The following is a 27762-nucleotide window of genomic DNA, read 5'->3' as shown; positions in this document are numbered from 1 at the left end:
CATGCAGAAATGAAGCAGACTGCAGTAAAAAGAAGGAGCCATATCTTTCCCCCTGTATGTTAATCCTTTGTCTGCATGTAGGGCAAGGTTGTGAGCAACAATCTGAAACAAGCCTAAAAATGAAATGGCACACATGGTTCTTGTTAGTACAATTCTAATCGTTCCATTCTCTCATAGAAACAAATAAACTTATGTACTTTGGTCACATTAGGTGTAGAGATGGAAATAACCTTGAGAAATTTCTTATGGAAGGGATAGTGAAAGGTTGTCATGGCAGGGGACAACCAGCGAATGGTGTGTGGCAGATGACTGGAAGGTGAGCTGCTGAGTACTCAAAGTTAGCAATGGATGTTGAAGGCTTCCTACAATTCTGCTACGGTGTCACCGATATTCAGATATGAATAAACGGATTTACTTTACTAATTCTTAGCAACATTACATTTGTTTCTCATATAGCTATCCTTTGCCCTACCATAGGTGTGTGCCCTATCTCACTCAAAACCCATTAAGTTAATTACCTCAACCATGGTTCTAATATTTTCTTTTCAAAAAGATGGTTAGTATCTAGAAGGATGATGGGAGATGCCCGTGTTTACGTGCTTCCTACTCTTGCCTCCCTTGATCCTTTGGGGCAAAAGTTATGACACTTCAATTTAAAGATGTCTGAAAGAATAATTAGACTTGTCTAGAAACATAAATATAATCTATAGAAATAAAAAGAACTGTGCAGTTACTAGGGAAGGAAGATGGAAAGTGACTTGCCACGTTTTTCATAATAAAAAATAAAACTGCAGCTACTCAAGTAGTTCTAAGACCATTAAATATGCTGCTTTATGGTGAGAATCACAGATTTTAACAATGGGATGGTGTCCTGTCAAAGTCAACTGTATCCTTACAGAGAGGCCAAACAAAGCCTTCCTTGGCTGAACGTAGCAGAGATTAAACCTGCAGTTATTTGGTGAGAGAACAGCTGAGAGCCTCCTGCTAAATTTTAATCACTCTGTTTTGTCAGATTACCGGAGGAACTGTTCTATTTGAATGTATGATCGCACAATTCTGTTTTGTTAGAATCTCTCAGTACATAAATAAGGTCAGATAGATGCTTCTTTCTAGCTTGCTTGAATACACCTATTCTTTCCTGTTTAGAAGTAGTTTAATTTGTTTCTTTACTTGTTGGGGTAGTTCATGATGATGATGCAACCTGACGACATCAGATGCACCAGAGTTTTACATCCCCAGCCTCCTTCCATTTTTTTTTTTTTTTTTTTTTACTGGCAATCCCAGTTTTGTGCTATTTGTACAATGGAAAGTCCAGCTCCAAGTAGGAAGGGTTTTTTAGTGATCTTAAGCAATGTTTGTTTATGCTAAAATGAGTATATTTTATAGTACAAGTTAGGGTCCTGACTTAAGTTTATGCATGCATGCTTGAAAATGATAGAATTCTGATTCCATACTTCAACAACTAAATAAAAGTTCAGAAGTGTTGAGCTCTCACAGATTTTATAAAAAGAAAAGGAGTTTTTGTGGCACCTTAGAGACTAACCAATTTATTTGAGCATGAGCTTTCGTGAGCTACAGCTCACTTCATCGGATGCATACCGTGGAAACTGCAGAAGACATTATATACACACAGAGACCATGAAACAATACCTCCTCCCACCCCACTGTCCTGCTGGTAATAGCTTATCTAAAGTGATCATCAAGTTGGGCCATTTCCAGCACAAATCCAGGTTTTCTCACCCTCCACCCCACCCCCACCCCACACACACACAAACTCACTCTCCTGCTGGTAATAGCCCATCCAAAGTGACCACTCTCTTCACAATGTGTATGATAATCAAGGTGGGCCATTTCCTGCACAAATCCAGGTTCTCTCACTCCCTCACCCCCCTCCAAAAACCACACACACAAACTCACTCTCCTGCTGGTAATAGCTGGGAATATTGTGGGGGGCGGGGCGGAGGGTGAGAAAACCTGGATTTGTGCTGGAAATGGCCCAACTTGATGATCACTTTAGATAAGCTATTACCAGCAGGACAGTGGGGTGGAAGGAGGTATTGTTTCATGGTCTCTGTGTGTATATAATGTCTTCTGCAGTTTCCCCGGTATGCATCCGATGAAGTGAGCTGTAGCTCACGAAAGCTCATGCTCAAATAAATTGGTTAGTCTCTAAGGTGCCACAAGTACTCCTTTTCTTTTTGCAAAGACAGACTAACACGGCTGTTACTCTGAAACAGATTTTATAGACGACCATGGGATGTGCCGGCTTTCCCCACCCCTGAAAATCATGTCACTTTTATTTATGTTCCATGGCCCTTTGTCCAAATGTAAAGGAAAAACGACCTGAATAAATCACTTTTCTCTGAACCTAACATCCTGGTAATATTTAGGAAAACCGGGACTAGTCAGGGGTAACCCAATAAAGGTATAATACATTTTTACAGGAATTGTATTAACTTTTTGAAACTGTCAAAATCATTAGAAAACTTTTGAAATCATTATTTTGAATTGCATTGGAATCTTCAGATCTTTGTAAATGAATGGTCTTTGCTAGAGAGAACTTGTTAATAAGCCCAATGTGCTCATATGTTCTTAATGAAAGAAAAATTCACCATTCACTGTAAAAGTTAGCTTCTTGATTTATAAATTAAAACTCAACCATAGGCAGTATTTCTTCTATTCCTTGCACAACTGACCTCTGAACGTCAAGGTGATAGATCACCCTTCTTGGTGCAATAATATAACCACTCATTAAAACCTAACAGCTCTGATTGCCTTTGCCAGAGTGGCCACCAATCAGATACACCCAGGCTGGAAGACAATACCTCATTTAGAGAGATGAGGGTTTTTTCAAAGTGTAATTATGTTTCATAGCTGCTGCAGTGGCCATAGTCATGGCAGCACATACAGCAGGTTCAGTTGTTTCCAGTGAAGATTTATTTATGACAAATAAATAAATGTGTATTTTATGAAAGGTTGGGGGAACTTATAGTGCATTCTCTGATTTCCTCCATGGAGTGGCCATACAGATAAGTTCCTCATGGGTCAATAACTGACTGACAGACAAGAAATAAAGGGTAGGAATAAATGGTCATTTTTCAGAGTGGAGAGAGAGAAATAGTGGTGTCCCCCCAGGAATCTGACTGGGACCAGTGCTGTTCAACATATTAATAAATGATCTGGAAAAAGGGGTATGCAGTGAGGTGGCAAAATTTGCAGATGATACAAATTACTCAGGATAGTTTAAGTCCAAAGCAGACCGCAAGCAGGGCCGCCCAGAGGATTCAGGGGGCCTGGGGTCTTCGGCGGCGGGGGTCCTTCCACTCCGGGTCTTCGGGGCACTTCGCCGAAGACATGGAGCGGAAGGACCCCTCGCCACCGAATTGCTGCTGAAGACCCAGAGCGGAAGAAGCAGCGGCAGGTCCTTCACTCCAGGTGTGTTCGGCAGCACTGAAGGACCCACCACCAAAAACTCTCGTGGGGGCCCCTGAAAACTCTTGTGGGGGCTCGTGTGGGGCCCGGGGCCTGGGGCAAATTGCCCCCCCCCCGGGGCAGCCCTGACCGCAAGGAATTACAATGGGATCTCTCAAAACTGGGTGACTGGGCAACAAAATGGCAAATAAAATTCAGTGTTGATAAGTGCAAAGTAATGCACATTGGAAAACAATACATACAAAATGAGGGGATCTAAATTAGTTGTACCATTCAAGAAAGAGATCTTGGAAGAATAAGTTCATGGAGGATAGCTCCATCAATTGCTATAGTCAAGATGGTCAGGGGTGCAATCCCATGCTCTGTGTCCCTAGCCTCTGACTGCCAGAATCTGAGAGTGGACAACTGGAGATGGCACTAATTGCCATGTACTGTTTGTTGCCTCTGAAGCACCTGGCACTGGCAATTGTTGGAAGACAGGAGACTGAGCTAGATGGACCATTGTTCTAAAGTTTGTGAGCAGCACCATTTAAATCTCTTTCTAACTAGCATAGTAGCTGAAGCTCACTATGGGATAGGATACGGAAGACTGCTGAAAAAATGGGAAGTTTTTTTAAAAATGGAAGAGCTTCTGATAAAACAGAGGCAATTGTGGTCACCTCCCTTGAGTCATGTGGGGCTCTATTTCTCCATCCCCTGCCTAAAATGCTAGAGTACTGAGCTTAGGTGCAATATTTTTTTAGAAGCCTGCAACTTTTTGAGATTGGATCCTTTCATTATTCTTGCATTTGTCAAAGCTTGTAGAGTATGGCACTTTATTTTCCTGTCATATAAACCCTTTTAAGAATTTAAACTTTTAATTGAAAATTAGCTTTGAGTATAGTTAGAAATAGCCAGCTATGCCAATATCCTGTAATCATTTCTGTAAATGGCTTAAATAAAAGTGCTGTGGTGTTCTATGGTATTTTTCACTGTAATCTTATGTCTACCTGAATAATATTCAGACTGTATAAAATATTACCACTTTGCTGTTCGTTTAACAGGTAGGCTTTTAATGCTGCTTTTCATAGATGTAGATCTTCTGTTTCTCCATGTGGTAATTTATTTTTAGAAAATACTTATTTTCTCATTTTCTTTTTTTATTTTGGCTGCATTCTTTTAGAGGAAAAGTCCGGTAAGAAATCATTTGCTCTCTTTCTACCTTTTCATAATCTTTTTTTTAACAGAATACTTTGGTGTTTTTCTGTTTCCTCTATCAATTTTTCACTTGTCTGTAGAACTGAAATGTAAAATGAAAATACTGTATATCATTGTTTACTAATGATGGCATCTATTCTTTCTCCCGTGGATTTAATTCAAAGGTATTTTTTAAATGAGCTAGGTTTCGCTTCCATTACATTTAATTATTTTCCCCTTTGGCTTGCATGAGAAGAGGAAACTTTGAGGGTGTTTTTTGCCCAAAGATTTATGGGATGAAATCCTGTTCCCAGTGTAGCCAATGAAAGTTTTCCCATCAACTTGGGTGGACCAGGATTTCACCCATGGTATGTTTAATGCACATTACATTGCATGTCCAGTTATCAGATGATGCGGAAACCAATAGTTCTATAGCATAACCTTTGCTGCTATAGTAACATTAACAATATGAATGTATTCTTGCCAAAGACTTGGTTATAAACGTTCATGCCATAACATTGTGCAGGCCTACACAGAGTTTTGAACACTAAATGAGTTTTGTGGTCTGAGCACCAGATCTCAAGAGAGGAACTTCTAAATTCTAGTCTCATCTCTTATAATTACTCCTCCTATTGCCTTGGCCAAGTCCCTTGAACTTTCTGCCTCAATTGCCATCTGTAAAACAATGGTTTTCCTGACAGTCGGGAGTCTTGTGAGGTTTTGTTGGCTAATGTTTGGACTGAGAAGGGGGTTGTAAAATAAGCTGAGTGATATGTTGTAGTTATTTAGGCATATTAGCTACATGTTCTGAAGCTGAACTCCCCTTTCTTCACTCTGCTACCTTACAGTACCTCTTATTAAAGTTTTCTTGTGGTATATGGTAAATATTTTTTTCTTCCAAAATAGTTTTGAATAGATTTGAAGTGAAACAAGTGGACTTTTACTTTATCATTTAAAGAAACCAAATGTTGAAGAAATTTTACAAAGTACCTTGATTTTTAATATGGAAGAAAATACTACCTTGATCAAATAAATAAATTATAAGAGGACTTGCTAACTAAGAAGAACAATATGTAAATTGACCTTGTAATTGTAGAAAAAAAAATGTAAGGCCAGGTCCTTAACTCACCTAACTCAGTAGCGCTCAACTGAAGTTGGTGGAGCTATTGCATCTTACACTGGCTTTGGTTCTGGTCTATAAACTTCCCACTATAACAAAAATACCTTTTTAATTCATTTTCTCTATACCACTGCAACTTCAATTTGAAGTTAATTAGTAAATTTTATGAGGCGCTTTTCTGCAGTGCATCTGTATTGCAGGTGGTATTGGATTTCGATGTGGCTTTTGTTTCCTCTTCCAGAAATATGGAACTTCTTGATCGTAGCTGTCTGCATAACAGTTCACAAATAACAGTCAAGTTTTATTAGAAAATCTAAATCAGAATTTGAATGCTCTCCTGGCTTTTAAAAAAAACACTCATGCCTTTAATTATCTAAGGTACTTTTGTTTACCCAGTGGCCAATGGACTTTGTCACTGGTCTGTTGAATTTCACATAGTTTTTTTCCTGCTTTACTTATTTCCTTTGCTGGGCAGTATAGACAGCTGCATTCATAGACATAAAATGGCCTACCTGCTGCAAAATGAGAGATGACTTGTCCCGTGGTAGGATAGATGAGCTAACCAAAGATACAGAGGTCTGGTCTAGTCTTCATTGTGCACATAACTCCCATAAACCTTAATGGAAGTAATACATGCAGAACAAGGGGAGAATACGGATCAGGGCAAAGACCAAAATATGAGATGGCACTGGGATAATGGGGAGTGGAGGACTAGGGGGCTGGAGAATATGAGAGATATGCAATTAAGGTTTCAGTTGAATCTGACTATTTGTTATGTAAAACTACTGAAGTGCTCTGTTTTTTAAACAATTAAAATTCTTCTCAAACTTACACAAATACATACAATTAAAAGCCTCATTGGACTAATAAATTTATCACATCTACTCCATTAATGAAACATTCTTAATCTGATCAGATTCCTGAATTCAATAGAAAAAGGACTAACCTAGCAAAGACTATCTTGAGTGGAACTGTCAACTATTCATTAACAAATATCACAGAGCTGTGGGAAAAGTCCAGAAAACATCAGCTGAACAGTCCTGTATTTATTGTACATCGAACTGACAGTGGAGCTTTGAGAAACAACAGGAGTATGCCCATGGCACTCGTGATTTTGACATGTCTGACTGACAGCATGTAAAGTTCCAAAACCCGACACCATCTGTCTGCAGAACACCTAGATAACTGAAACACAACTCTGAGATATGTTATGAGTAACTTCAATTTTGATTGACACATACATGGTGATAGTAAGTTGCAGTTGTTTATTACAGGAAAAAGATTACCAGTTGGCTACACCAAAGGAAAAAACAAAAAAACCCTCAAAGGCAGATTAGGAGGTTCCTTGGAAAACTGTGGAAAAACAACATGCATCCCTTCATTTACTTTCTTTGTGACTTTGACATAACTGGCCATGATGGCACATGTATCATGGCTTTTCCAGTTTCCTTTTTTCACAAGAATCTAACATTGAGAAATGTGAACATCTCAAATCCCTGACCTTATCTGGCAGAGAGGTCGTAAGAACTTGTATGGTTCTTGATTTGGAACATCACCAGTTGCTTCTAAAACCTTATATGAATGTAATTGTTCTTGATTACAGATTATACGTCCCTGAAAAATTCCCTCTCCATTTCCGATGTGACATTTGACATTAAGAATGTGTGTGTGTATTGGCAGGGAAAAGGGAGATGTCCTTGCCCCAGTTCAGTAACTGTCAATTACTATTTGCAGTAAATACACCACAATTCAGCTTAGTATTGTCTTCAAAAATGGTTAGTACTTTTGTATCAAATTCGTTAACCCAAAGACACTGTCTCTTTCAGGTATTTGTGCAGGTGTGAGAAGAATATTAATGGTTTTGAAGAATATGTAGTACCTTACTCTCAACTTCGTCACTGATTTCATGAAACTTAGTTTTATCGATAATTTTTAACTTATCTCTGCTGTAACACACACATGCTGTATATGTATATACATTCAGTTATATACAAGCGCACACAATGGGCCATATGTTCAGCCTTTCTCTGGTTGCTTTGCTTTGCTTTGCTCTGACAGCACAGAGCAGCCCAAAACCCTGCCAATCCAGCCCTCTGTGGGTTCCTCCTATGCATATGTAGTAGCTCTAGGAGATGTGAACAGGAACACCAGTGTGTCTCATGGTTCCCAGCTATTGGTACAGCACTTAGGAGTCATAGGCAGCTAGAAGCAATTTAAAGGATATCTGAGGTTGCTGGAGTTTCTAACCCCAGGATCAGGGAGCTGCAGAGTACCTTAAAGCAGACCCCACTTCCCGCCCACTGCACCAAGCTTGTCAGCTGCAGCTGAAGATCTATGCCAGCATCTTCTTTATTGCTTGTATCAGTGTGTAAAGTTATAGCGATACCAAAGCGAATCCAAGCCAAAGAAATAACATCCTGTGTTGTCCAAACATGGTCCATGAAGCTAGTAACATAGCTGATCGGAGCACACATAGAAGGTTCTCATTGGGGCTTAGTGTCCTTTTAAATAAGGAAGGGATTTTCATAGAAACATAGAAGTTAATCATAAAAAAGTAGGACTCGAAGGGACCTCAGTAGGTCATCTAGTCCAGTCTCTGCACTTAAGGCAGAACTACATAATAACTAGACCATTCCTGACAGGTTTGTCTAACTTGTTCTTAAAAATCTCCAGTGATGGAGATTCTACAACCTCTCTAGGGCTTTCATATTCATTGGAAGACACTTAGGAGAGAATACTGATAAACTCCATGAATATGCACAGCTTTCTACCCCATTATACCTCTGAAGCATACGCCAAAGTGTTGGCTTATTATATTCTTTTCTTGTTCTGCTACTGAGTTACCTTTGTCTGTACAGTAGTAAGGACACAGGAGTACCCAGAACCACAAGTTCAGACTTTTTTTGGCTGGGGATGGGGGGTGGGGTTAATTGCTACCTCATAATCCTTTCTTCTTGTGCTCCACCTCTGGCTGAGTATTCTTACTCACTCTTTTTACATTGGCTCACATTAACAAGTATTTTTCCTTATCGATAATACAGTCATCATTTTGCTGGTACAGCATGTTCTCAAACCCTGTGATTTTCATTTCAATCAACTGAAAATTTCCAAGGAAATATTTTCTCTTTCTGTTAATGGCAATTATTCCTCTCCTGAAAATAACCTTTTGTAGAGCTTTTTTTTTTTTAACCTCATTGTTACCCTGGCATTCAAAACCAACTGCCTCTCAGTCCAGTTCTGTTTCTCAAATATATATATAATGTACTCATCACCATGGTATTTAGGTGCCCTCTATTTGAAATAGTTGCTGGTCTGTTGCAGTTTCTTTATCCTCACAAGATTTGGGTTTGAAGAATGTCTTCCCAGGGGAGGTCTGTGGCTGGTTTTCGGCAGTGTTCTCAAAGTTTAAAGACGCCTCCGGGTGAGATTACACCCTGCATAGATTGCATAACCCATTAAACTGCATTGTAGAGGTGGGTGAGAATTGAGGTGTCTTTAAAACATGTGGGCTCCATTTGACACCTGACTTAGCACCCAAAAATACTTAATTTCTTTTAACAAAAGGCTTCCTGTAGCCTGGTAAATTAAATATATATTTTAAATGGCGCTTCAAATATTTTGGGTTTATTCTTATATTAATATACCTTTTTTTAAATTCTGGGTTTTTCCCCTCCTCATGGAAGGGTCCTGTGAGCTCCAATGATGCCTCCTCCCTGACTTTTCCTCTTGAGAAGAAACTGTCATCTTTCAATTATCTATCAAATTGCTTTGTAGCATTTTGTGATTTACAAATGTGGATTAAAATTAAACCAGCCAACTGCTGTTCGCTTTGAATCTGACCTGGGCCTTGACTCCAGGTGTCTTGAGGTGAAAGGCTAGTGCCCCAAGCTAGATAATTTTTATAACGTATTTTAAGCTTAGTACTTCAGTGGATTGTTAGTCAGAGATTTGAACTGTGACATACAAGTCCCTCTAACTCTATCTTATTAGTCTTATGGTGTAAGAGAAGCTAAAGTGGCTGAAAATTGTGCAGAGACAATTCCAGGTGCTACAGGAACAAAATGAGCTTATTCCTATAGAGATCACTAGGACACCCTTCGTCGTTTATGGTAGATATTTTTACTGTAAAAAAGCAACATGACCTGGTGCTTAGTTCCTGGGACTTTGAGCTTGGAACTACTGAGTTCTAATAGCAGCTTCTCATGACTCTGGGCTAATCACGTGCCCCCAGTCCTGCAGTGAGCTCCAGTGGCTCTAATATTGGTAATACCCAGCATTCTTACATCTCAGCTCAGGGGGAATTAAGGTTGCTCAGCACCTAGGAGTCATGTCCTTAGTCCTCTATCTCTGTTTATTTTCTTCCTCTGTAAAACTTGGATAAGAATATGGTACCTCCTTCCCAGGTGCACTGAGCATTGATTGTGAAGCGTTTTGAAAAATGTAATATTTAAAACACTCTTGATGCTTAATATATAAAACATGTTGAGTATTTGCTATCCCCTGTAGCCCTAATATTACTATCTCAGAGAGGGAGAGAGATCTATATGTCTGGACTGTGCCTGTCCTAGAGCATTGGCTTCTTGGGACAAGGACAATCTGGAATGCGTTGTACACACCAGTGTTCAGTTCTCACTCTCCCTCTCTCTCTGTAGTTGTGATGACCCCCAACAATAATTAAAATACTGCATTTGATTGTTTTAATTTGCCTCTGCCTGAAAAATTATCCATTGACTCAGCTTTATTTTATGGCATGATGCTAAAGAACTGAGGAATTATTGCAAAGACAGAACAAGAGGAAGGGAACTTGATCTTGAGATCAGATGCATACATGTTAAGTCTCCACAGGTTGGATACCATCTCTCAGGCTTCCTCAAGAAATCTCCTGTGTTTTCTCCCATGGTGTTTTTCTTGAAACTGTTTATGTGGGTGGGTTCAGACAACTCTTCTCCATTGTGCAATCTCCCAGCACTTTCCCTCTGCTCTCCACGAGCTGGTCATATTGTGAGGAGTATGGTAGCTGAGAACAGAGGAGCCTGAAAGACAACATGAGCCATGCAAACCAGCCCATCTGCTTGCCCAGTACTCCTGAGAGAGGAAAGGTGCTTGTAAGGGGGTTTCTAACTTCAGAACTGAGTTGTGAGGAGGGGAGAGCTCCAGTGCCACAGGAATGAGGGGAGGGAGAAGATGCTTGTAGAGATGCCTGAGGGGTGTACTTATTACATCTAAAGTTGGGTACTTCAGGCACCCTAACAGACATCTTCCATCCCACTGTGATTCTGGAGCCTAGTGTTTATGTAGTTTACCCCCCAAAATTCCTGACAGCCTTGTAACTCTCTAAAAAGGGTATATAAAGCAGGTTCAATGTCATCACCATTAATAAGCAAAACCCAAATTTGGGTGGGAGTGGGGGTGTGGGAGTTCACTTTTCAAAACACTGTATCTATTTAATTAGAAAAATCTCATATTACCCAAGTCTGTTTACTGATCTGTCATTCTCTGACTAGGTGTCTGTTCTCTCTTCCTTCTTGCTGATCACAGAGGCGCAGCCCGGTAAGAACTCTTACAATTTTGTAGTCCTTACATTTGTTGTGAAAATGGCTGACTGGTTGTTGGGGTCTGGTTTATTTAGCCTTAAATCATTTTTTCCCTAGGTATCTGTAGTGAAGTAAATGAATGTAAACTTTATTTGGTGTAAGGTTTTTTGTTTTTTTGTTTGTTTGTAAACCTTCTGAATGATGTATCAGAGAGAAGTCAATATACATGTTTCTTTGTTCAAATACATATGTATTTGTATTAGTCGCTCAGGGTTCAGTCCAGCAGCGGTGTGAATGAGTTATAGTTATGAGAGCAGGCCTGAGCCATCAGTGCTTTGTTACTGGGCTGCTGAGCATGGTGTAGTGTTCTTGCAGTCCAAAAGGGTGAAGAAAACCGAAGGGAGAAGGTGCTTCAGGCTAATGGCAAGAACACTGTGCCCAGCACACACGCTAAAGCATTGAGCATCTTGTTGTGGGAGATGTTCCATGAGACCCTTCTGAGGTGTTCTCCCATGGCTGCCCCTGCCCTGTTGCTTAAGAGCTGGCCTTAAAAGAACACAGGAATAGGTGCTACTCCCATAGGTGCTTGGAATAAATTAAAATCCTGAAAATGGCTGCCATTCATATCAATTGCATTTCAGTACCTATTCCTCAACCATGCCCTATCCTTGTCTCCCCTGCCATTCTGTCCACATCCCCCACAACTCCATTGCTCACTTCAGTGGAATTAGAGGTTTGCTGACCTTGCTGAACACTGTCCAGGGAAGCTAGACCACTGCTCTCCTCACTTTTCTCAGTAGTGCTCTGTAGACTTCTGGATAAACCTCTGCTCTGTGCAATTCCACTGCTCTGCCTGATGGCTGAATGGGACCAGCAGCCCTCAAGGCAAATGTGAATGAACTTGTAGAAAACATGATGTTGGAGGGAGAAAATATGCCCTTCCCTCAAAATCAGAAACTTTCCTAGAGCAGCTATTCCCCCATCATGCATGGGGAAAAAAGGCTTCTCCTTTGTGTCATGAAGGTAAGGGAAACCCTTGCATTAAGAAATGTCACATAGAGCTGTGGCATAGGTAATTTACTAGGTTATTACCACATAACATTGCACCATGGTAACTGCATTAGGAACAACCATAAGCATGTTAACATTGCTGTATTGTCTCATGTTGTTGACAAATAACCACCCGTCACCTCTGATGTCCCCGTCCCCCTCCACCGGAGATGTGTATTACAAATACATACTGCATCTTCTTTTCCCCTTCTCTTTTTTAGAGGTCGGTCTGTTGTATATCTGATTTTTTTCTCTCCTGTTTTAACAATTTCTACTTCTAATAGTCTTCTGGATTCTTACTAGTTCACAAGCAGCCTGAAGTGTTCCCTAGGTCTTTCACTAGCTTGCCAGTTTGTTTAATGTAGGGGTGTGTGTGTGTGTGTGTGTGTGTGTGTGTGTGTGTATATATATATATACACACACACATACACACTATATGACACGGTTTAAAATACTGAAAGTAGGTCACTTGATTTAGACCAATTTATAGACCATCAAAGTTCAGGATTGTTTTTAGGATTCATCACAATTAAAAATGACTAATCAATTTACAATCAAGTCAGCTGAAAACACAACATTCCCAGGTAATGGGTTTATCTGGCTCGAAATCCTTTTCATTATTTATCTCTGTCCTCCTCAAATCAGGAGCAAAACTGATTCCATAACATGTACATGTGTGTCATAAAGGTAATTACCAGTATGGATGGTGGATTGGAGTCAAATTTCATTTATTCCTTAGTATTGATGCTTGTCTTCTCAATCAAATTGAGATGTCAGCTTTTGTTACCTGTTTTACATATAAATTATGCTCACCTGGTCCTAAACCTTAGTGTTTGTTTCTAATTCCAGGGCGCAATTAAAAGGAATTTATCCAGTAAGTATATTTTTTTTAGCTTGCAGGAACAGATAGTGTCTCAAGAAGATTGATTCTCTCATGAACTTTAAAGAAGGCAAATTTACTTCAAAACGTGCTTCTCTATGTAGTTTTCAAAGTACACTTAAACTTTCATTTCCCAAAGAGTAACTCTTAAAGGAGAACTCTAGGTACTGTATTAATGGCTGAGTCCTTGAAATGGATTTGGGATGCAGTGCATGTGCCATTGAACTGCAGTATGTAGTGTTCCACCCTTCAAGAATGTGTTGCTTATAAAATTAACTTAGTCCAGAGGTGGCCAAACTATGGCCTGCGGGCCACATCCGGCCCGTGGGACTGTCCTGTCTGGCTCCTGAGCTCCCGGCCAGGGAGGCTAGCTCCCGGCCCCTCCCCCGCTGTTCCCCCTCCTCCACAGCTACACTGCCGTGCAGGCATTACTCTGGGCAGCGGGGTTGCACGCTTATGCTGGGCTGGGCGGCGGGGCTGCCAGACATGCCGCTCTGAGTGGCATGGTAAGGGGGCTGGGGCCGGGGCCAGGGGGTTGATGGGGCAGGGGGTCCCGGGGGATAGTCAGGGGACAGGGAGCAGGGGGTGGTTGGATAGGGCAGAGGTTCTGGGTGGGGAGGGGATGGGGAACAGCGGTGGCGGTTAGGGGCTGGGGTCCTGGGAGGGGGTCAAGGAGCGGGGGGGGGCGTTGGATGGGTGGGAGGTTCTGAGGGGGGCAGTTAGGGGGTGGGAAGTGGGAGGGGTCGGATAGGGGCGGAGGCCAGGCTTTTTGGGGAGGCACAGTCTTCCCTACCCGGCCCTCCATACAGTTTCACACTCCAATGTGGTCCTCTGGCCAAAAAGTTTGCCCACCCCTGACTTAGTCTATTAATGTGATATGATGCCTCTAAAGTCAAAAGGCGCATGGAGCATTCTAAGTTGGGGGTACACAACCCTGTTCAACAGACTGTGTTTCTTAAACTGTCAAATAGTCCCAACCACACAATTTTTAATAAGGAGGAATGAAGAAGGCAAAGCTAGTGCTTATGCCTTTGCACTCTCAAGTCAGAAAAATTAGGTAGCAGACAACTAGATTCTGCTTTCTCTGCAGACAGCTATACAATGGGCTTGGTATTGGCAACTTGCTGAATACATATATTTGTATATTAAGAGATTAATATATTTGTTGAGGAGCTGAATTACACTTCTTCACCTTATTATGGGTTGAGATCACACAGCCTCTTACTTCTGTGTCAGTGACCAAGTTTAATTTTTAGTATGAAGTGCATGCTAGTTTCATGTAGTTGATGTGACCCACATCTTTGAGTAGTTCATGTGAAAAATTGAGATACAGAACTCAAGTGAAAACTGATCTAAACAGAACTATCATATGTAACAGGTGAAGAGATAGCAAGACCTAGGCGTTCAACACCAACTCCAGAACTTGTAAGGTCAGTATGAAAGAAATTGTAAATTAATCTAGATATTGCACAAATATTAGTCTGGGATCCTTGTACCAAAGGTAGAGATGAGCAGTTAACTTATTACCTAACCCACAACTACTTTGGGAGTGGACACCCTGTTAGTTTTGTACATGAAAATCTGTAAAACTATCTAGATTTGATACCATTCTTGGTAGCAACTTCAGGAAAAAAGCATTTCTTAAAAACACCATCTCCAGCACTTCATCTTACTTCCTGGAACCAATCATAATTTTAAGAATGATGTAAAAAAGTGGAAGTGCCCTCCATGATGTAAAGTAAATTTTATCAATATATTCTCCTGCCTGCTGGGTCAAGATGACTCAGGGTATGTCTACACTACAAAATTAGGTCGAATTTGTAGAAGTCGGTTTTTTAGAAATCGTTTTTATATATTTGAGTGTGTGTGTCCCCACAGAAAATGCTCTAAGTGCATTAACTCGGCGGAGTGCTTTCACAGTACCGAGGCAAGCATCGACTTCCGGAGTGTTGCACTGTGGGTAGCTATCCCACAATTCCCGCAGTCTCCGCTGCCCATTGGAATTCTGGGTTGAGATCCCAATGCCTGATGGGGCTAAAACATTGTTGCTGGGTACATATCGTCAGGCCCCCGTTCCCTCCCTCCCTCCGTGAAAGCAGCAGCAGACAATCGTTTCGCGCCTTTTTTCTTGAGTTACCTGTGCAGATGCCATACCACGGCAAGCATGGAGCCCGCTCAGGTAACTGTCACCGTATGTCTCCTGGGTGCTGGCAGACGTGGTACTGCATTGCTACACAGCAGCAGCAACCCCTTGCCTTGTGCAGCAGACGGTGCAGTAGGACTGGTAGCCGTCATCGTCATGTCCGAGGTGCTCCTGGCCATGTCGGCCAGGAGCGCCTGGGCAGACATGGGTACAGGGACTACATTGGAAGTGACTTGACCAGGTCATTCTCTTTAGTCCTGCAGTCAGTCCTATTGAACCATCTTATGGTGAGCAGGCAGGCGATACGGATTGCTAGCAGTCTTACTGTACCATCTTCTGCCAGGCAGGCAAGAGATGAGATGGCTAGCAGTCCTACTGCATCATCTTCTGCCAAGCAGCCATGAGATGTGGATGGCTTGCAGTCCTTCTGCACCGTCTGCTGCCAGCCAAAGATGTAAAAGATAGATGGAGTGGATCAAAACAAGAAATAAACCAGATTTTTTTGTACTCATTTGCTTTCCTCCCTCCCCCGTCTAGGGGACTCATTCCTCTAGGTCATACTGCAGTCACTCACAGAGAAGGTGCAGCGAGGTAAATCTAGCCATGTATCAATCAGAGGTCAGACAACCTGCTTGTTCCAATAAGAACAATTACTTAGGTGCACCATTTCTTATTGGAACCCTCCGTGAAGTCCTGCCTGAAATACTCATTGATGTAAAGACACCCCCTTTGTTGATTTTAATTCCCTGTAAGCCAACCCTGTAAACCATGTCGTCAGTCGCCCCTCCTTCCATCAGAGCAACGGCAGACAATCGTTCTGCATCTTTTTTCTGTGCGGACGCCATACCAAGGCAAGCATGGAGGCCGCTCAGCTCACTTTGGCAATTAGGAGCACATTAAACACCACACGTGTTATCCAGCAGTATATGCAGCACCAGAACCTGGCAGAACGATACCGGGCGAGGAGGCGACGTCAGCACGGTCATGTGAGTGATCAGGACATGGACACAGATTTCTCTGAAAGCATGGGCCCAGCCAATGCATGCATCATGGTGCTAATCGGGCAGGTTCATGCTGTGGAACGCTGATTCTGGGCTTGGGAAACAAGCACAGACTGGTGGGACCGCATAGTGTTGCAAGTCTGGGACGATTCCCAGTGGCTGCGAAACTTTTGCATGCATAAGGGCACTTTCATGGAACTTTGTGACTTGCTTTCCCCTGCCCTGGAGCGCATGAATACCAAGATGAGAGCAGCCCTCACAGTTGAGAAGCGAGTGGCGATAGCCCTGTGGAAGCTTGCAACGCCAGACAACTACCGGTCAGTTGGGAATCAATTTGGAGTGGGCAAATCTACTGTGGGGGCTGCTGTGATGCAAGTAGCCCACGCAATCAAAGATCTGCTGATATCAAGGGTAGTGACCCTGGGAAATGTGCAGGTCATAGTGGATGGCTTTGCTGCAGTAGGATTCCTAACTGTGGTGGGGCCATAGACGGAACCCATATCCCTATCTTGGCACCAGAGCACCAAGCCGGCGAGTACATAAACCGCAAGGGGTACTTTTCAATAGTGCTGCAACCTCTGGTTGATCACAAGGGATGTTTCACCAATATCAACGTGGGATGGCCGGGAAAGGTACATGACGCTCGCATCTTCAGGAACTCTGGTCTGTTTCAAAAGCTGCGGGAAGGGCTTTACTTCCCAGACCAGAAAATAACTGTTGGGGATGTTGAAATGCCTATAGTTATCCTCGGGGACCCAGCCTACCCCTTAATGCCCTGGCTCATGAAGCCGTACACAGGCAGCCTGGACAGTAGTCAAGAGCTATTCAACTACAGGCTGAACAAGTGCAGAATGGTGGTAGAATGTGCATTTGGACGTTTAAAGGCGCGCTGGCGCGGTTTACTGACTCGCTTAGACCTCAGCCACTGTTATTACTGCTTGCTGTGGCGCTCCACAATATCTGTGAGAGTAAGGGGGAGACGTTTATGGTGGGGTGGGAGGTTGAGGCAAATCGCCTGGCTGCTGGTTACGCGCAGCCAGACACCAGGGCGGTTAGAAGAGCACAGGAGGGCATGGTGCGCATCAGAGAAGCTTTGTAAACCAGTTTCATGACTGGCCAGGCTACGGTGTGAAAGTTCTGTTTGTTTCTCCTTGATGAAACCCCCTGCCCCTTGGTTCACTCTACTTCCCTGTGAGCTAACCACCCTCCCCTCCTCCCTTCGAACACCGCTTGCAGAGGCAATAAAGTCATTGTTGCTTCACATTCATGCATTCTTTATTCATTCATCACACAAATAGGGGGATGACTACCAAGGTAGACCAGGAGGGGTGGTGGAGAAGGGAAGGAAAATCCCACACAGCACTTTAAAAGTTTACAACTTTAAAATTTATTGAATACCAGCCTTCTGTTTTTTGGGCAATCCTCTGTGGTGGAATGGCTGGTTGGCTGGAGGCCCCCCCACCACGTTCTTGGGCATCTGGGTCAGGAGGCTATGGAACTTGGGGAGGAGGGCGTTTGGTTACACAGGGTCTGTAGTGGCAGTCTGTGCTCCAGCTGCCTTGCAGCTCAACCATACACTGGAGCATACTGGTTTGGTCCTCCAGCAGCCTCAGCATTGAATCCTGCCTCCTCTCATCACGCTGCCACCACATTTGTGCTTCAGCCCCGTCTTCAGCCCGCCACTTACTCTCTTCAGCCCGCCACCTCTCCTCCCAGTCATTTTGTGCTTTCCTGCACTCTGACATTATTTGCCGCCACGTATTCATCTGTGCTCTGTCAGTGTGGGAGGACAGCATGAGCTCAGAGAACATTTCATCACGAGTGAGTTTTTTTTTCTTTCTAATCTTCACTAGCCTCTGGGAAGGAGAAGATCCTGTGATCATTGAAACATATGCAGCTGGTGGAGAAAAAAAAAAGGGACAGCGGTATTTAAAAAGACATTTTATAAAACAGTGGCTACACTCTTTCAGGGTAAACCTTGCTGTTAACATTACATACATAGTACATGTGCTTTCGTTACAAGGTCGCATTTTGCCTCCCCCCACTGCATGGCTACCCCCTCAACCCTCCCCCCTCCCCGTGGCTAACAGTGGGGAACATTTCTGTTCAGCCACAGGCAAACAGCCCAGCAGGAACAGGCACCTCTGAAGAAAAGCACCTTATTTCAACCAGGTGACCATGAATGATATCTCACTCTCCTGAGGATAACACAGAGAGATAAAGAAAGGATGTTGTTTGAACGCCAGCAAACATACACTGCAATGCTTTGTTGTACAATGATTCCCGAGTACGTGTTACTGGCCTGGAGTGGTAAAGCGTCCTACCATGGAGGACGCAATAAGGCTGCCCTCCCCAGAAACCTTTTGCAAAGGCTTTGGGAGTACATCCAGGAGAGCCGCGAATGCCAGGGCAAATTAATCCTTTCACATGCTTGCTTTTAAACCATGTATAGTATTTTAAAAGGTACGCTCACCGGAGGTCCCTTCTCCGCCTGCCGGGTCCAGGAGGCAGCCTTGGGTGGGTTCAGGGGGTACTGGCTCCAGGTCCAGGGTGAGAAACAGTTCCTGGCTGTCAGGAAAACCGGTTTCTCCGCTTTCTTGCTATGAGCTATCTACAACCTCATCATCATCATCTTCTTCTTCGTCCCCAAAACCTGCTTCCGTGTTGCCTCCATCTCCATTGAAGGAGTCAAACAACGTGGCTGAACCCCCTAAAATGGCATGCAGCTCATCATAGAAGCGGCATGTTTTGGGCTCTGACCTGGAGCGGACGTTCGCCTCTCTGGTTTTCTGGTAGGCTTGCCTCAGCTCCTTCAGTTTCACGTGGCACTGCTTCGGGTCCCTGTTATGGCCTCTGTCCTTCATGCCCTGGGAGATTTTGACAAAGGTTTTGGCATTTCGAAAACTGGAAAGGAGTTCTGATAGCACGGATTCCTTTTTCCATACAGCGATCAGATCCCGTACCCCCCGTTCAGTCCGTGCTGGAGCTCTTTTGCGATTCTGGGACTTCATCGTGGTCACCTCTGCATGGTCACCTGCAGCTTGCCACGCTGGCCAAACAGGAAATGAGGTTCAAAAGTTCGCAGTTCTTTTCCTGTCTACCTGGCCAGTGCATCTGCGTTGAGAGTGCTGTCCAGAGCGGTAACAATGGAGCACTCTGGGATAGCTCCCGGAGGCCAATACCGTCGAATTGTGTCCACAGTACCCCAAATTCGACCCGGCAAGGCCGATTTAAGCGCTAATCCACTTGTCGGGTGGAGTAAGGAAATCAATTTTAAGAGCCCTTTAAGTCGAAAAAAAGGGCTTCATCGTGTGGACGGGTGCAGGTTTACATCGATTTAACGCTGCTAAATTTGACCTAAAGTCCTAGTGTAGACCAGGGCTCAGTGCCTGCCTGAAGAGTTCACTGTGTGCTTTAAGACTGATAAGAAAGCTTTATTTATCTCTACTTAGCTCCTGACCTGTGACAACTTAGCTGTCTGGTTATCACTAGCACAGCCACCTTCCATTTCACAGGTGGCTTTGCTGTATTTCACTGATGGGTGTCTAGTGTGTAATCAGACTTTTGCCTGTCTTGTTTGTAATCCATTTACCAAGCTATATTATTTGGGACCTTTGGTTGAAAGGTCAATCAAATCTTATGTAAATGTCAGTAATGGTATTTATTCATGATGCTTCCTCTCATGCTCACTATAACAACTTTGTAAGGCTATCAGATGCCATGGTGATAGGCACTATATCAAAATCTTAATAGACAGAGAAGCATACCACAGCAAATGCAGGAATAAAGACCTGTTGAGGCCATTTATATTAGTTTTCTTTATTCATGTTGGGATGATGCCATGATATTATAAAACAATCAGGTCTCTTCTCATCTTTGGAATAAAGCTATGGAATGAAACAGAAAAAAAGATAGCCAAGCCAAACATTTAATGTTAAACATCCCCCTCAGGGTTATGTTCTGCCACTGATGTGCAAGTAATTCATATCCAGAGTAATACTTGTTTGTTTTAACAGGAGTTATCTATGTGATCTGTCTATATTAGTGCCTAGCTCCTTGTGTAGTATCTAAGCAATCTAATGGGTCCATGGCACTAGCAAAGATCCTTGTCACCTGAACTAAAGAAGAATCTTCACATTGGCTGTGTCTGCAGTGCAACTATGGGAGGGAGGGGTGTGAATCGCAGCACACATTGAAATGCTGCAATGCTCTGTAACTGCCCTGTGTGGACACTGCAGGCATGAACTAAAAGGTACCTAGTTTGTATTAGCATAGTCCTCTTCAAACTGGACAACTTTAACGTGAACCAGGTACTTTTTAGTTTGTGCCAGCAGCATTCACCTGGGTCAGTTACAGCACTTTGATGTATGCTGCACCTCAAACCCCTGTAGTCCGACAGGGCAGTACAGACAAGTTCTTGGTAAACCTAAGGGTTTCCTTCTTCCCTGTGGGTCAGCCACTAGCAGGCTGTTTAGTCAGACACTTGATCAATGCTGGCAGTATCTCAGTAGAGATACTTAGTAGAGAATGTGGTATGCATACATGCTATAAAACTTTAATACCACAGGTAGCACTGAGAGGCTAACACTTCAGAACCTCTTTATCTTTTAAGCCCATTTACAGTTTGTTCCTTACATTTCTTATGCTAATATTTGTATTATCCTGCAGCAAAAAAGCCCCAGATGATCCTTCAGCCCTTGCCCCACTGTTTGGCCCACCACTGGAGTCAGCATTTGAGGAACAAAAGTTGGAAGGTATAAAAATCGACAGGGGGTGGGTTGCTTGCTTGTTTGTTTACTAGCCTGGCCATTTTTAAAAAATGGGAACGTTAGTTTGAAATAAGCCTTCTTAAAAAATAAGTTCTGCAATAAGGTCAAATGTGCAACAAGTCTACTTGATCACTCTCCCTGCCATTGAGACATTGCACTCTAGCTAACTCCTTCCTGTACAATATATAGAAACTGGCACAGTCTGCAGATTATAAATTGATGATAAACATTTAACTAGCAGTTCCAGAGCATGCAAAATAATTACCCTCTCACGAAATAAAATTTAATCAATAATCAGTTTTGTAAGTAACTTACACTTCTGATACAAACCAAACCATAGTCACAGGGGATATCATATGCTCCTGGTGTAGGTCCTTCAATCCAATATAAACAGAACCACAGGGGGGATATAATTTTCTGGAGTATCTCTCTGTTGAATAAAGAAAAGGAGTACTTGTGGCACCTTAGAGACTAACAAATTTATTTGGGCATAAGCTTTCGTGAGCTACAGCTCACTTTGTGGCACCTTAGAGACTAACCAATTTATTTAAGCATAGCTTTCGTGAGCTACAGCTCACTTCATCAGTGAGCTGTAGCTCACGAAAGCTTATGCTCAAATAAATTGGTTAGTCTCTAAGGTGCCACAAGTACTCCTTTTCTTTTTGCGAATACAGACTAACATGGTTGCTACTCTGAAACCTCTCTGTTGAATATGTAACATCCTGGCATTTTCTCTGTGAATGTGATTTTCTATGTTGGGCAGATAGACCTGGCTTTTGAAACCCTTTTAAAAGGAACATCAGCTCCGGCCAGACAATGAGTCAGGGAGAAACATGTGCCAATCCAAGTACTGATGGAATGTTTGTATCTTCTGTCTGGTAGAAATTGGTACTGATAATTAATTAGTGGATTCTATAATTGAAATTAAATATTTTGTATTGCTTTGGTGTATGTAATTTATGTTTGTGTTCTTAGCTCCTTTAGATCAGACAGAGATATGGGGCTCTGTCCAGCCAGTGAATTCCAGTTTAGACTCTCCAAAACTACCAAGACCTTTTCCAACTGGAAGTAAGTTAAGTGTGGATTATCAGTCTGAAAAATTTATCTGGGCTATGGTATACTATGAGATTCTCTAACACTGTAATCATGTGGCAAGTTAGTTTATTTTTACTGGACTGACTTTAACTGCAACATACTAGAATGGAAAAAGGAGACATTCGTTTAATAATGTATTGGGTGGATGGCTTTCAGAACAAAGGAGACAGTGCACTTCATCCCTGGGGAGAGACATCACATGCAGAGGATTATCTGAATTGGCCAGGCTAAATTTGACGCTGTTTATCTGAAGGAAGAGAGAGATTGAGGACCAAATACAGCATATGATAAATACTATAGCGCCTGCTTATCTCAAAGAAAGATCCCGCTATTCTAAATTGGATTCACAGTTATATCTCCAGAGGAAATCATAGAAATGTAGGACTGGAAGAGCCCTTGAGGTCATCTATTTCAGCCTGCTACACTGAGGGAGGACCAAATATACCTAGATATCCCTGACAAATGTTTGTCTAACCTGTTCTTGAAAACCTCCGGTGATGGGGATACCACAACCTCCCCTGGAAACCTCTTCCAGTATTTACCTGTCCTCAATAGTTTGAAAGATTCTTCCTAATATCTAATCTAAATCTCCCTTGCTTCAGATTAAGCCCATTACTTCTTGTCCTACTCCAGCTGACGTCTTATTGGTGCTGAGTAGAGCAGGACAATTGCCTTTTGTCTTATATATGACACTCCTGTTAATACACCCCAGAATGATATTATTCTTTTAGTAACTGCATCACACTGTTGTATCATAATCCATTTGTAATCCACTGTAATTCCCAGATCCCTTTTAGCAGTACTACTGCCTAGACAGTTATTCCCCATTTTGTAGTTGTGCATTTGATTTTTTCTTCCTAAATGTAGTACTTTGCACTTGCCTTTATTGAAGTTCACCTTGATACAGATAGTGGTGATGCACACTAATTGCCCTATAATCATCATTTAATTATGCAAGGATTTTAAAATAGTCTACCATGATAAAAAGTCATAGTCATTATCTCTGTACTGAATTTTGGGACACATGTGCAATTAATCTTTATCAACTCTGCACCTTCAATGGCATTAAAAAGAAGACACCCTGAACAGGAGGAACCTACAAAGAATCAAACACACCATGTTTTATGAGCTTAATGCATCTCTTGAATTTATATTCTTTCCTCTGACCTGTTTTTCAGCACCTCCACCACTTCCACCAAAAAACATTCCAGCTACACCACCTAGGACTGGTTCTCCCTTAACAGTTGGTATAGGTAAGAATGAGGCATTACGTTTATTAGCTCATGAAATAATACTGCATAAGATATATACCGTGCATAACTGAGCATGGTCCTGTAACCACTGACTCCAGAAGCCCCCCACCGACTTCAGTGCAATTTATGCATGTGTAAATGCTTACAGAATCAGGTCCATTCTGAGGAAATCTGCATAACGACCACGTATTTGAACGTACTTGTATATGTTTAACTCACATGCATTTTATGTCTCCTTTTTATTTCCGATGTTTTGGCATCTATTGTGTTCAAAATTATACCACCTAAGTCCTCCATACAGAGCCCGTGATTTTTTTGAATGATTGTCATCTTTACTATCTATTGGTTTATGTCCTCTCGCCCTTTTTAGTACTGAGCCATTTTAGTAAAGAAATGTGACACTAGTTCCAAAGTTATACCTGAAACTGTGATAGTAGCTCTTTAAATTGGCTTTTAACTTTCATTTTGAATGTTTTTTAAGGTTCAATTCTTATGAAATAAGGGTGCAAAACTAATGTTTCTTTTTCTAAGAGCAATTCAGGGTCTGATCCGGTCATTCTTGCACCCCAAACTCCTGTTGCTTTTCAAGGGGAGGCTTGGGTGTGAAGTTGGGATTTAATTTGGAATTAGAAAATCTCAGTGTTGTTCATGCAGAGGTATGCCAGAGAGCTATGTTAACTATCATACTTGTAAAGATCTATGCTGAAAGAGAGCTAGGCTATGTGGAATGCAACAGGAGTAAATGAGGTACTTATAGCATATGTTGCTCGCAGGCACAAATTTATCAACTAAAATCAGAACTGTATGTTTAAATAAAGAAATGCAATCATTGTTCTTTGATACAGATGCATTGCATGAAAAACAATAGTTACATTACGCAACATGAACATACAATGCAAACGTGGTATATTATTGAGCCATTTAGTCATATAGAATCTCTATGCAATGAACTTAGTGCTCTATTCATCAATATCTTTATTCATACTCGCGTATCTTCATTTTTCCATTTTATATCTATGCAGTCTGATGGCATTTGTCTACCTGCATAAAATAGCATTCATCAACAAGAGCAAATGAAGTACGCAGCCATGTGTGACAATATATAGGCTGGCTTTTGGCTTGCAGCATATTTCAGTATGTATATCAAGTGTGGTAAAACAGAAAGGTCTCTTTTTAAAATTGAACATTTTACTCCCTAAAATACAGCATGAGTTCTCTATGACAACAGAGTCGGAAGATGGTTTTCTAAAATCTAAGAATATGCAATAGATGTACACAGGAGTGTATGTAGTCATAATAGTAGTGGTGTAGTGGGTATAGCTGGGGACTCCTGGGTTCGACCATCTGTTGCCACTGACTGTGTGACTTTGGACAGATCACTGTGTTAATCAGTGTACCTCTTCATTAAATAGGTATTACACAACCTCCCTGTGATGTGGTTAGGCTTGCTTAACTTTGAGATCTTCCATAAAAGATGCTGTACTGTGTAAGTGTCCAGTCTGATCATCAGTATTCCACAGTAAGGAGAGATAAAAATCTGAGTACTAGAGGAATATGTGGGGTTTGTTTCCACTGGCTGCAATACAACTGGGTTGATGAATTCTATTTCCATATTGGTTACAAGGCTACATTTGCTCAAAAATTAACAACAAATGGTGCGTGATGATTCAGTTCATGAGTAAAGCCTTTAAAAAACCTTGTATCCACAGTAGGTTACAGCTGAAACACATACACGCTATATGCTACAATATACTGCATGTACATTGCCAGTATATTTTATAAGTGTTCCAAAATAGTATATGTGCGTGTATAAATATGCAGATTATCTCAGGTAAATCTCCGGTTCCTGTGCTTTGTGTGTATTTTTAATATTTAGTAATAATTCACTATCTTAAGTTATTTAGACCATGCATAATGAACATCACTAGCCAATTATATATTTCAGTAGGATGCAGATATGATGTAAAGTAATATACAAGAAAGGTATACATATGGTATATAGTGCATGCTTTTTTCATATAATGTATATATTTTAATCCCATATATGTTTTTGTACATTGTGCATAACCGTATTACGTAGATATTTTCATGCACATGAACTATGTCCCCAAAAGCTGGTAAGAAAACCTGCTTTTTAAGTATCTCTGCTGGAATGTAGCTGACTTTGCAAGCCCCATATAAATGTAGAGTATAGTGCAACTTCAGCTATACCATCAATATTAAAGTTTAAAATAAACTACTTTGACCACAGGAAGTGACCAGACAGCAACAGAGGTCAAAAGTGACAAACTACCATCAATCAATGACTTGGACAGCATTTTTGGCCCAGTATTGTCCCCCAAGTCTGTTGCTGTTAACGCAGAAGATAAGTGGGTCAATTTTTCCGATCAGTCCCCGGAAAACATAACAGCAGAGTTGACTTCAAGGGAAAAAGTGGTGTCCCCACCTGTGGCATCAGAAATCCCAGCTGAATCTCCAGCTGTTGAAACCTCCCGCAATGTTCCATCACCTCTCAATTTAGAAGAGGTTCAGAAGAAAATTTCTGAGCAAACCCACGTTAAAGATGATAACTTAGAATCAACAGCATCTCCCAAAGATTTTGGGTTGGGACAGAGAGCTACACCACCTCCCCCTCCACCACCTACCTACAGAACAGTGGTGTCATCACCTGGACCCAGCCCCATCAGTGGCACAGGAAGCACCAGTGGTATGTCTTATAGCTTGAGTGTGCTTCAGTGTGCCCATGAATGCCTTTTTGCTGCAGTGTGAACACAACCTTTTAGCTGCTCTTAGTTGGCTTTTAAGCATCAGTCATTCCCTTTTGTTTGATTGTACTGTGCCCCCAGTGGCGTATTCTTTTCATCTAATGCTCTTGTGGTCCAAGTCGAGCTTGTACCCTAGATATCATGTTTCCTTTTACCCTGTCATTGCTGAGTGTCTGACATTAGAGGGGGAGTTGTGACTCCGCAAATCAGACTCCAAGGTGTAAATCTCGACAGCTTTTCACCAAAGATCATGGTTATTGCCTTAAATAAGTGCACATGCTCAACAGTTTGAACTTCTCTCCCAGATATCCACCTGTGATACATGTGTATTTGCAGGGCCCCAAGCTGCTGGCAGCCCCAGAATTTGGCACAGTTGCCTGCCTGCCATAATATCCTCCAGGAATTGCAAAATGAACAAAAATAGTGGAAAAACAGACAAATCTTCGCTGACTTTTCAGAAAACAAAACTGTCACTTTTAAGTAAAGCAGGAAATTCTTTGAATTCACTGTCTGTTCACATGACCGCACATGTGCAACCAAGTCACCTTAAAGGCTAACAAAGCCAAATAAACAGAAGCCCTGCAGATATAAGTTGTGATGCAACAAATTCAGTATATCTCTACTTCACCATTCTGAGAATGTCCTTGAGAATCCTAGATAGTGCGAGGCTGAACTAGGCTTTGATAAATAGCTTTTTAAAGTAAACACTGTAGAGTAAAACATGGATTTGTTTGAAGTTTGCTGGTTGATTGACTTCACCAGTTTAATTCTAAATTGGTATATGTCCTTTAGGTCAAATGACCTCGTTGGAGGTTGGTTTTCCCAGTGTCTTTCATGTCGTTCTGAAGAGTGGTACAACTTGATCACCTTATTTTTAATGACTAAAGTCTTGTCTACATGGGGAAATTTACTGGCAGAACTATACTGGTATAATTATACTGCTGTAATTATACCAGTACCTGTCTCCACATGGACATAGCACTATCAGCTAACCCAGCAAAAGGCACTCTTTTCTTGGAATAAGAATGTCCACCTGGGAAGTTAAAGCAGTATAACTATATAGGTATAATTATACTAGTGTAGTTCTGCTGATCAACTTCCCCATGTAGACGAGCCCTAAGCAAGATAGAAGTTACTGGTATTTGGAGAAAAAGAATCCCATGTTTTAAAGTGAGCACTGATGCTAGTGTTGAACGTGTTATATTGAAATTCTTTGTTTGCATTCGTGCATTTCCCAATTAAAACAGATATTTTCTGATTACTTTAACTAGGCCATGGTTTTCATTTTATGTATAAGCATTTCTGTGGTGCTCAGCATTGTAGTGTCTGAGGAAATGAAAAACTGGAGAATGCTCCCAAGTTAGATTTTTCATCCTTTTCGCATTCTCATCTTCATGTGGCAGAATGTAGCTCTCAGTGAAATCCCCCAGCTGGGGAAGGGTGGGGGTTTTTTTGTTTTTTTTTTTTTAACTAATCCTGACTTCTGCCTTAGAGGTGAGCATTTCAGTGGTGGGTAAAGAGATTTTTCTGTGTTGGGTTTGTAA

At 41.8% G+C, this 27762-nt stretch overlaps 1 protein-coding gene across 1 annotated transcript in view; it reads left to right on the top strand.

The window, feature by feature from the left end:
* SGIP1 (SH3GL interacting endocytic adaptor 1) overlaps positions 1-27762 on the top strand; it is a 166113-nt gene that overhangs the window by 85657 nt on the left and 52694 nt on the right. Inside the window, exons 7-14 of the mRNA XM_084637122.1 lie at positions 4595-4606; positions 11267-11278; positions 13162-13186; positions 14571-14622; positions 21005-21090; positions 22081-22173; positions 23379-23453; positions 25705-26160. Coding sequence (XP_084493248.1) covers positions 4595-4606; positions 11267-11278; positions 13162-13186; positions 14571-14622; positions 21005-21090; positions 22081-22173; positions 23379-23453; positions 25705-26160 — 811 coding nt within the window. The remainder of the gene's footprint in view (positions 1-4594; positions 4607-11266; positions 11279-13161; positions 13187-14570; positions 14623-21004; positions 21091-22080; positions 22174-23378; positions 23454-25704; positions 26161-27762) is intronic.

This window comes from Lepidochelys olivacea (genome assembly GCF_965140295.1).
Source record: "Lepidochelys olivacea isolate rLepOli2 genome assembly, chromosome: 8".
In the NCBI taxonomy this organism is placed as follows: Eukaryota; Metazoa; Chordata; order Testudines; family Cheloniidae; genus Lepidochelys; species Lepidochelys olivacea.
The sequence above is the reverse complement of the archived record's forward strand: the minus strand, read 5'-3'. Positions and strand labels throughout refer to the sequence as shown.